Genomic DNA, 11306 nt, shown 5'->3' with positions numbered 1-11306 from the left:
ATGAGAAAATACTTTTCACGCCATGGTTTGCCATCCGATTTAAGTGTTTGGAGACGTTGCTTTCTAGGAGCATGTACGTCATTAAAAGCGGGGATACTTCCAAACGAGCTCTATTTGAGATGTATGTACTCGTCGAATCACACCTGACCGACGCCCCACCTTGGTTGTTTCCCTCTTGTCGCGTGTCTGTCGCTGGTCTCGTGAGCCGCGCAGGCGCACTGGGGAACAGGCCTACAAAACATACGGGTATTTGGCGGTGCGGGTCCCGCGTGAGTGTAAACATTGGGCCCTATCCCGGCTCCGCCGGCAGCGCCTCCCTCCCCGACACCCATCACCAGATTTGGAAGCGCTGCCTGGCCCCCGCCGGCTCAGGCGCGACCTCTCAACCTGCTTGCCCCGCCCCCGGCGCCGCCCAGCAACACTTCCTGACTCCGAATTGCAGGCTGCTGATGGGTGGAGCGGAGGCGCTGCACCACCGCCCCGCGCAGGACCCGCCCTCCGGAGGACGCCTGCTGCCAGCCCCTCTATACCTGCGATGGACGGCCCTAACACGTGACCCGCGTTAATATTAAACCTTTTGTTTTGGTGTGGCATACGGCCAATGCCCCCTTCCGGCACGTCTCAGGCTCATTCCACAGGGGCGCGTCTGACTCCCTCTCTGCACAGTCGCACTCATTCCCCTTACAGGAATCGTAGCTCGTGATAGGCACTTTTCTCCGTTGAAACATTAATTTATCGTCCAAACTCGGAAATAGTAATTCGAGTGAATTTTAGGACCGCTATACGCCTGCTGCCCCCCTTTCTCTTATGCTCTTCCTACTGCTTCTATTTCTCATAACCATGCCCCTTACTTTTATTGGCCTCTTTCCCCTGCGACTATCAGACTACCTACGGTTTAACTCGGATCCTGCGCCTAGTCAACTCTACCTATGCAGCCATCCTGCCACTTGTCTTCTACCTCTGCCCTACCAATAATTATTCGGATTGGTACCGCCCACTGATCACATTTCCTCTCACCCCGGGGCCCTCTCCACACATCAGAACCGTAAACACCGCTCACGTGCTCTCCCTATCCCTGCCCCGGTAGACCCTACCTATCATGTTGTGTGTCTTGCATTCTGGAACAGGGCGTGTCCCTCCGCCCTAATTTAGATTTTACGCCACTCCTTCTCCCGTCCACACCTCTTCCTGCCACTGTCACTCCCTTCTCTCCTTCATACTGTAGTGTCCTTGCCTGTCAGTTTCACGGTTTCAACTAGTGTTGCCCCTCCATCCAACCCCTGGCCAGCATGGATCTGTCGTGGCTGCTATGGGTCTGCCTGCTGCTGGTGATCCCCTTCATACTTCTGGAGCTGAACAGCACCCTCAAGTTTCACTTCAAAATAGTGTTTTACACTGTACACTGCTTGGTGTTGTCGGCTCTGGCAGTGCCTTTCTGTCTGATAAAGAGCGGAGGCAGAAATGTGGAGAACATGAGGCAAGTTCTGTCGTGCTTTTATACTAACTGAATGTTATTGTACTTTTGATATACATGCTTTAAATTGTACTGGGCATCTCAGTATAGTAATCCTGGTTGTACATGTACAGTGCTTGTGTGAGGAGTTAATACGGAACAGCTTCCTAATAATTCACTTACATGTGCAAGTGGCGTTTGGTCAGTTTATTTCAAGGCTCCACCTTTAACACGTATGGTAACCGACGCAGAGGTGTAGGAAATGAGTAGCCAGATCACAGTTTGCAGCACAGATTCCCGGGTTCCGAAGCCTGGTGATACAATCCTAGATCAATAAATGTTGATTCCCAATTGGAACAAAATGGGCACAACATTGGCACGCATTACTAGTGTCAGTCCCTGGCAAGAAAGCAAACCAATACTTTATCTGTAGGTACTTTAATGTTATAGTGACTATCAGGGGGATTACCATAGCGGAACGACAGTCTTTAAAAAAACAAATAAACAAAGTAATGCTTTAAAAAGTCAAATGAACAAGGTGGTGCACGTATGCTAACATATCTGAACCTGGCAAACATGAATTGTCTTGACTCAGTGAGTACTTTTTTTGCACAGAACACATTTCACACAGAATCGCATCCATATTTGTTGGCCGTAGATGTAGTCCTTGTGAAGCGTGCCTGATTGTGTACACAGGAACCCAAAGTCATCCATGTGATAGCAACATTTTTGTACTGGCACATAATTGGCAAGTGACCCTAAAGCAGTATGTGGCACCCTCTGTCAGTCCTGGCATTTAGCTAACAGCACTTTTGATGACGTTTGTAAGCTAATGAGTATGATGTAAAAACCGAAACAAGTACAAAAATGCAACTTGCCGTTGGAGGAAAATCTAGGAATGAAAGAAGCTACCATTCATTATATTGGTTCACTTGGTACCTACTCTGACCTCCTATACATGAAATATTTCGTCAGGTACCTTACGCTCATTTATGCCATCAGTAATAGTTTTGTGAAAAATATGGTGTTGTATTGGAGTGAACGTACAAAGCAACAAAAAGAAAGCCAGTGCAATGGTGGTGTACAGAGCCTGGTTCATGGTGTGATGGGCAGGGAAGGGCCTTAGCAGTAGGATTTTTTAACAAGTAGGATGCTCTGGCAAGAGCGAAGCGGAGGAAAGTAACTTATACAATAGAATATTGTTGGCAAATGTGAAACGCATTTTGAGGATAACAGATACTTTAAGAGGATCGAGTATTAAAGGCCACAGCTCTTTGGAACTTATTCTATACATTTTTTAAAAGTTTTACTGCAAAACAAGCGGTTTGCATACATACATGAGCAACATTTTAAACGGTACGATTGTATGATGTTTACACACGGGTAGTACAAAGACTGGTATACATTTTCAAAGAGCCCTAGAAGGTTTAATATCTACGCTGCTTAATCTCATGGTGGGAAGGTAAAAGAGAATAAAAAAAGAGGGAAAGGGGAAAAAAAACAGTGGCTAAAGAAATCAGGTAGCAAACCGGTTACAATTACGAGAGCTGTGATACTGTACAATTACTCGACTTCTGCTGAATTTATCAGAACATAGAGTTAATTGTGGCTAACTTTATTTTTAGTGTGTGAGTCACTTAGTTTCGTAAATACATTGCTGGTGAGAGGTCAGATTGTATGCTCACATGACTCAATCCTACCCAGGAGGTTGAGAGGTTGTGATAAGGTCCTTGCAACGAGACACAGGAGGAAGCAGTTATGTGGGACATTCTCTGAAGTCATAAGGGACGCAGCACATGACAAAAGCGACAAGAACAGATTAGAGCAGGCAACAAATTAAAGGTAGATATACCCGAAAGGAATCAGTTTGTAAATAAACTGTATACAAATAGTTAAACTTGGAACATGTAAAATGTAATGGCAAACATATCTCCCTAAAATCAGGTGTAAGAACACTCATCGGAAATGTCCCCAACAAAATGTATTAATAAACACTTTACATTAAAAATTGAATTTGAAATATTTATAGGAAAGATGATGGGGGAAAAAATCCAACTACTATAACGTTGAGTGGTACCTGGGCACCCTCGAAAACACCAAATTTCCTCTGTCATTCCTTGGGGAATGACTGCAGTATTCAGGCTCTAGGTTGGCCAGCACTAAGTGCATTTCTGAAACCTACAGACATAAGAATCCAACTTAGTGTGGTGTGTGTGGTTCCTACAATGCATTCGTGCCCAGAATGGCATGCAGAAGTCACATTATGGGGCAAAAACACATTTTCCCCATCATTTATATTACAGAAATGTTTGACCCTTCCAGGCAATGGCAAAGGTCTTACCATACTGCATTCCAAAACGCCTCATGAGGAAAAACAGATTCCTGGTTGTGTGGGTAGGCAGATCACATGTCATATGAATGAACCAAAATTATAACTTGACAATATATTAAAATCATATGGTTCAAGTTTGGACTGGTAAGTGTTCAGTATGATAAATTCACCCACTAATGTGCATTGCCCTTTTCATCGGGACAAGTGTGGTAATGCGAAGTGGAGGAATTTTTTAGTTGGCTGTAGGTTTCGGAGTTATATGTTACATAAATATGAAGAAATTGAGCTTTTTTTCAATACGTTGACATTTACAGAGTATTCTGGGTAAGATAAGGCAGTGGCATCCATTAACGCCACTCAGTGCTGGACTCCCACGAGGCACTATTTTTGTAAAATGCATAAATGCATGGAGTTGGTCGGTTTCCCTTGGTGAAGTTTAACCCGAAGTCAAACAGTGCAGCCATCCCCAAGGAAAGAGAAAGGAAAGTGGGTGTTTTTAGATATAGTTATGACATTTGTAGACAATTCTGGGGATGCAAAGTTAGTGGAATCCATTCAAGCAACTCCTGCCTAGTTCGCCTTGCGTCTCTAGTTTTAAGAAAAGCCCAGGCTTGGAAGCTTTCCCGACTCCATGCCAAAATACTGTCGCTATTCCCATTGAAGAATACATGTAAATTCAAAGCAACATTCTTGAACTTTCCCCTGGGTGTTTCAGGCCTTCCCCATTTCAAGCAAGAGACCTAGCTACACAATCGAGGTACAGCTTTTATTGGTGAGGAGTGTGGAAAATAAGCATGTTTTAAGACTTTAGTTGTTCACTGCAAATTCCAGAACTTTTTTATCACATAAATGTGATAAAAATACGTGATTTCACCTAATGTCTAAAGTTTGCAGAGCATTCTCAGTAAAAAAAAATCATAATGGGATCCACGCGTGAGACACCACCTTGCAACCCCCCCCTCCCCCAATCCCCCCCCCCCCCCCCCCTAACACCACCACCACGGCGGTGTCTAGGTTTTAAAAATGACTGGAGTTAGTAGATTTTCCTAGGTCCCTGATCAATACCCCCACACATGTTGGCTACTATTTTTCTTATCAGAAGTGTGGGGATGCAGGCTAGAACGTTTTTTTGTCTTTTTACAAAGATTCTGTAAATGTTTCTCACAGAAATATGCAGACATTCTAATATTTCACACAAAGACTGAAATTTTGCGACGTAGTCTTGTTACAAAACATAGTAGGATCAAACAAGGCACACCACCCTTAACTCCTAATGATATGTCGTTTTAAAACATGTCTTGTGTTGATAAGATTTCCTACTCCTGGCCCTAGTACCACAGCTACCCCCAAGTGTAATTGAAAGCAAAAATCTTTCCACAGTGCGTTTTGGGACATTTCCTGTCGAGGGTGATGGGTCCAGCAACACAAGTGGAGTGCCATTGTTATTGGGAGAGGTGTGAGAATGCTAGGTGGTAGGATGTTTGTTGTTTCCCTCAGATTCTTGAACTGTCTCTCTAGAAAATGTGAGGAAATTCAGTGATTTTACTCAAAGTTTGCCAATTGTAGGTCATTCTGAGTAATAAAAAGCAGTGTGATCCTAGCAAGCCACACCACCATGGACTCTGTGTGTCTAGTTTTTAGAAATGCCTGGGATTCATAAGTTACTTTAGTTGAAGGCAGCCTTTGGGCTCAAAATCAATGGGCAACCACCATCACAGAAGTCTATCTTATTATAACATTTCTTTCTCCCTTTACATGTCAGATTTGTGGGCCTCTTCTGTCCTAATCAATAGGCCCACTCACACGTGTGGAAGTACTGTTTTTTGGAAGTAGTGAAAGAATGAACAATAGTAGGACATTTTAATTTTTCTATAGTTTTGATTTCAATTATAAGTCAGTTAACATAAAAACACATTACAAAAAAATCCCTCAGAACATCGTGAAATTATGCTTAATTCAAAATTTGGATTGTACCAATAACCCACAACCTTAAACTCAGATTATTGGGTATATTCCGAAAATGTTTACATTTCCTTAATATTTATTTTTAGTTATTAGACATTTCCTTATCGAGTGATGCAGCATAGCCTGATTAATTCACAAATAAAAATCATTGTAAGCCATGGCTCAGTTGATGGCTATTGGTATTGCAGCTTTTTGGACAACCCTCAAAAAGTATATTTATCTGCGACTGGAAGAGTTACTTTTGTAGATCAACCTTCATTACAAAGACTTATAAATGAACCCATTACTAATGAGTTCATAACCCTCTCGTTGGGTCCCCATTTCAGTTTTTACTGAATAAGGAAATCACAAACAAAATAGAATTCTGCACCTTGTTATTTAGTACTTTATTACCAGCAATAGTTACTTCATTACTACTTTGAGCACGTTCACACCAACATTATGAGAAACATCACGCAAAACCTCAAGACGGTAATAGTTAATAAACGAATGATGAGAAGCCCTCGTTGACTCCCTTCAGAAATGGATTCGGTAGAACAGCCTTGAACAAATATAGAAGGCGCTTCGCCACAGAATTATAAGCGTGTAAAATGGCCTGCTGAGTTGCTCTACTTATAGTACAGGAAGAAACTTTTTTGCTTAGTAGCAGTACCAAAAGAAAAACGAGCATTGGCATAGCCAATAGGTCTCGCCTTTGGGATCTTATAAGTGTTTAGTTATCCAGCACAATATCCTTTGTGCAACATCAACTGTTGCATGGCTAAACACTTATAAGGTCCCAAAGGCGAGACCTATTGGCTATGCCAATGCTTGTTTCTAAAGGGCCCAGTGGTGTGGAGTTTTTGGCAAACAACTGTACATTCACAGGATGTCTATTCTTCACCGCAGTGACATTAATACAATTTAATCATGTATAGGTATTTTGCAGATTGTGCACCACCAAGTTGGTATTCTGATTGTGTTTGTTTTATCATTTTACAGCCCTGATGATGTCCATAGTGGACGAAACGCGTAGGCTGTTCTAAGTTGTTATTTCTTATTGGACCAAGAAGCATTGATTTGGAAGTAATTTTGTCGTGGAATGTATATTTGATTGGATACTTGTTCTGTTGGAATTTGATCTGATTTTGGACTAATTTTTGAATAATAAAATGTTGGACTAGTCAAGTAAAGTCAAAGAATTTATATAGCGCACTACATACCCAGAGGGTCTCAAGGCGCTTAGGAAGGGGAGGAGGATTACTTGTCAAATATCCATGTTTTAAGTTGCTTTCTGAATGCTAGGTGGTTCTGGGTAAGGCGAAGGTAAGTGGGGAGTGAGTTCCATGTTCTAGCAGCCAGGTATGAGAAGGATCTGCCTCCCATGGTGGTCTTGTTGATGCGAGGTACAGTGGCGAGGGCTTGGCTGGAAGAACGTAGTTGGCGGGAGGGGGTGTAGAAGGACAGTCGTGAGTTGAGACATTCTGGTCCGATGTCGTAGAGTGATTTGTGTGCGTGGGTTAGCAGTCGGAAAGTGATTCTCTTATTGACGGGTAGCCAGTGGAGGTCTTTCAGGTGACCAGAGATGTGTTCGTTGCGTGGGATGTCTAATATGATCCTGGCTGAGGCGTTTTGGATTCGTTGGAGTTTCTTCTGGAGTTTAGCGGTGGTACCTGCGTAGAGGGTGTTTCCGTAGTCCAGTCGGCTCGTAACCAGAGCATGGGTGACAGTTTTCCTGGTTTCGGTGGAGATCCAGCGAAATGTTTTTTTGAGCATGCGAAGAATGTTGAAGCAGGATGAGGATACGGCGCTGACTTGTCTATTCATTGAGAGTGAAGAATCCAGGATGACGCCTAGGTTCCGTGCGTGGTCTGTCGGGATGGGTGCTTTTCCAAGGGCTTCCGGCCACCAAGAGTCATCCCATGCAGAGGGGGATGTACCTAAGATGAGGACTTCTGTTTTATCTGAGTTCAGTTTCAGACGGCTGTGTTTCATCCATTCGGCAACTTCTTTCATTCCTTCGTGTAGGTTCGAGACTTATTACTTTGCAAATGCTTGTTCTTGTCAGAAAACGATTAATCTTCACAGCCATTTGAAAGTAAAGTTACGGCACAGGCTAGTTTCGCACTGTAATGAATACCTATAACTTTTACTAACACATTTAGGACTGCAGTTAGACCCACAGACACGAGTCCCTATTAACTATAAACCACTGTGTGACAGTTACGCATAAAACGATTATACAATGAACCGTAACGGGTTTACACTAAACAAAAAGCAGTTGGAAAGAGATGAAAACGCTGCATTCTTTGAAAAGCGTCTAATCCCAAGCGTAGGTTTAGCAAATCAGTTTAGTAGTTGGTGAAGTAGTCAAATTAACAGGAAAACTACTCGTAAGATATAACTGCTCCAATCAAGGCTAAATGAATTTACTTTTTTCAATAAAACATTATTTTCTTACACAGTAGTAGAAACCCACACGTTACATACTTAACACCGCTGTAGTAGGGCCGCAGTGATCGATTCAACAATGCCTTTATGTTTCAACAATTCTTCACTGTTGGGCTTTCATGAGGGTGCTCCCCCTTTGAATAACATGTTAGTACAGTCCCGCGTGACGCAGATGAAATATTTATGCTGAGCAACCGAATGGTTTGGCGCTTTATGGTGTTCGATGTCAGGAGGGGGGAGGGTGTGATTTAAGGTAGCGGATGTCGTGTTTCGGTGATTAATGATCCTTAGAGTGCGGAAAGGCAGGGGGAGGATGCAGCCACAGCATTTTTTTCACCCCCTTGGACTAGGAATGCCAGCACCTTGTAGTAGGGGAATTTCATACACTCTCTTGACACAAATAAAACTGTCAGTTAAGTGACAGAGATCAAACAGTCAGACACTCTTGTTTGAAAAGAATAGCTCAGGCACAGTCTTCTACAAAAGAGATTTGTTGCGGTCTAGGGAGGAAGTTCCAGGAGCAGACACTAGCCAATAGTCTAATTTTTACCACCAAACACTTTGGTAACTAAACCTTACTAGAGCTGACGAGGAGGGAGTGAGTGGGGGTAGGGGGTGCGAAAGTGAAAGGAAAATGAAGAGCTGACGAGGAGGGAGTGGGAGGGGGTAGTGGACTGGAATCACGCGTGCACTGTAAGGCCTAATGAACCATTACAGCAAGCCAGATGGCAGCTGTGCACGTTTTGTGCGCGTAATGGCAAGCTGGTGGCCGGCATGGGTAGCACTTTTAAAACCAGCTACTAAATTTCTTGCTAGAGCAGCGCATGCGCTGGCTCTAGCGAGACCTAAAAAGGGATTGTGAAAGATCAAATTCCTGAGTACTAGCTAAATATCACAAAAGAGCACTTTAGACACTGAGTTAAGAAAAATCATTACTCTGGGTAACTGCCCCTGTAGCCAGCAACACAACCTCCTGGTCTAAGGGAAAATTAGAAGTAACCATGGTAAGGAATTTGGAATCAGGACAAATGATCTCTCTGTCAGGAAGGATGGTACGGTGTGGAGAAGAAATGACTAATGAACCCAGCTCCCCAATCCTCCTAACTGACCTAATGGCTAATAAAAAGCCAACTCAACCGTTAACCAACTTAACAGGCGTAGGAATTTGCTCTTTTCGACATGGTCACCCCGACTTTTTGCCTGGTATTTGATGTGATTTTCGCTTAAAGTGCCCTGGTTTCCTGTTAACTGGGCCCCCAGCACCAGATCTCTTTCCCAAAACGGTACCATTATTTCCTCCAATTGTAAATAACTTTAGTATCCTCTGACAGTTTCCAGTAAATGGTACCCATGATGCCTAGGGCCTGAGGTACTTAAGATGGTCCCTAAGGGCGGCAGCAAGTATTGTGCCACCCTTACAGCTGGCCTTACAGCTTTAATGCACGTTCCACTATACTACGAATGAGGGCATTCCCGCATGAGCATGTATGCCCCTATGCTAATCAGTTCAATTGCTACCAGTACAAGTGAACAGTGAAGCCATTTTACAAGCATGTGCTAGACACCGGTTGTAACGAGTTCCCCAGCTACATGATGGCTTCTCTGAAAATAGGCATGTTTGGTATCAAACATCTCTTATTAATAAACCTGAACTGATGCTAGTGTCGGAGTGAGTTAATACATGCACACAAAGGGCACCTTAGAGGTGCCCTCTGAAAACCTACCAGCCACTGGTGTGCTGACTAACTGGATAACCAGTCTGGCACCAGAGATGAGTTTCTAACCCCCAAGGGTGAGAGCCTTTGCTCTCCGGGGACCATAGACCAAGCTTGCTTAGGCAGGGAGTATGGTGCCCCTCATCCCAAAGGATGACCTGCAGATTAGCATTGCAAGTCAGGGGAGCTTCAAAGGGCCTACCGCCTTTGGTATGCACAGCTGGGTTCTCTCCTCGAAGAAGAGGCCAACCCCCTTTGTCCATAACCATTTGGAACCTGGACAGGCGGGAAAATTAGCTTGTCAGACAGGCATATCCACCCTCAGGGCAGCGCCACCCCTAAGGTGGGCTACTTGACGTGGAGCCAACTTTTTAAAGTTTGCAATCTTGGTGATGGCAAAATCAGAAATTCTGGGACCTGGTTATGACTACCTCCCTCAGGAAGTTGTCGTATAGGGGGCGTAATGACCCCAAGGGTAGGTAGCTCATTGACTTCTAACCTTCACTCTCCTAACGCCCCCTAAATTCAGTATTTAGGGGAGCCCCTTGCACCAGAGGATCAGATCCTGCTGACCAAAAGAAGAAGAGCAGAAGAGCAGCAAAAGCAAGAACTGCAGAAGAAGCAACTGACTTGGCACCAGCCATGCCGACCTGTTTGCCTAGTCTTGACAATTGGGCCAAAGCCGTCTCACCCTGCAAGCTGCTGATCTTACAAAGCCTGGAAGGACTGCCAGCACTTCTCCAAAGATGCAGGAACCTCTGTGGAACAGCGGAGCTGTTTCCCTGCCTCGTGCAGGCATCAAAGACTGAGCTGTGAGGCTCCAAAACTGAGTAAACCCGACACCGGGAAGCCCCACTGTACCCGAGCGCCCTACCTCGAGCTGAAGTGGGCCAACAGTGCTAACGTGGTCCACAGACCATCCGGACTCGAAGCCTACCTTACGTCTCCCCACTGTCGACTGTCCAACGCCACCTGCAACTGTTTACAGGCCCCATCTACCCTGACTGCTACCGGTGACGAAAATCCAATGCGTAAGGACACCTCTGCACCCGTCGCCCCTGGGCCTTGGAGAAGAGGACCAAAGATTTCCCCCATCTGAGGTCTGAACCTTCCTGTTATTGCAGCCCGACTGGTCTCTCAGTCTGACACTGCAGCGTCTGCTCATGAATACCGATCCCCATTGACTTGCACTGGGCACCTGATGCTGTTTTTCACCCTGCCGCGTCCATGCCCCTAGAGGTGCCCTGCTGGTGCTACCTTGGACCCTGTCCGATAATCACCTCAAGTCCAGGAGGTTGCTGCAAAGAATTTGTATGCCTTATTTATTTTCCTTCCATAGGATAATATTGCAGCCTCTAAAGAATGCACTAATGGTGTTGACTGTTAAATGCAAAAGTATTTCTCTTGAAAA

At 44.4% G+C, this 11306-nt stretch overlaps 1 protein-coding gene across 2 annotated transcripts in view; it reads left to right on the top strand.

Annotated features, from left to right (window-relative positions):
- The first annotated feature begins 589 nt into the window (after positions 1-589).
- Positions 590-11306, top strand: part of AGPAT2 (1-acylglycerol-3-phosphate O-acyltransferase 2) — a 453413-nt gene continuing 442696 nt past the window's right edge. Inside the window, exon 1 of one of the 2 annotated variants that reach the window (XM_086921038.1) lies at positions 590-1477. In XM_086921038.1, the coding sequence (XP_086777164.1) occupies positions 1290-1477 (188 nt within the window). In that variant the 5' untranslated portion in view covers positions 590-1289. The remainder of the gene's footprint in view (positions 1478-11306) is intronic. The other variant, XR_015295860.1, reaches the window with a different exon arrangement.

This window comes from Lissotriton vulgaris, chromosome 5 (genome assembly GCF_964263255.1).
Source record: "Lissotriton vulgaris chromosome 5, aLisVul1.2, whole genome shotgun sequence".
NCBI classification, from domain to species: domain Eukaryota; kingdom Metazoa; phylum Chordata; class Amphibia; order Caudata; family Salamandridae; genus Lissotriton; species Lissotriton vulgaris.
Note: the sequence above shows the minus strand (reverse complement) of the source record. Positions and strands in the feature narration are given on the sequence as shown.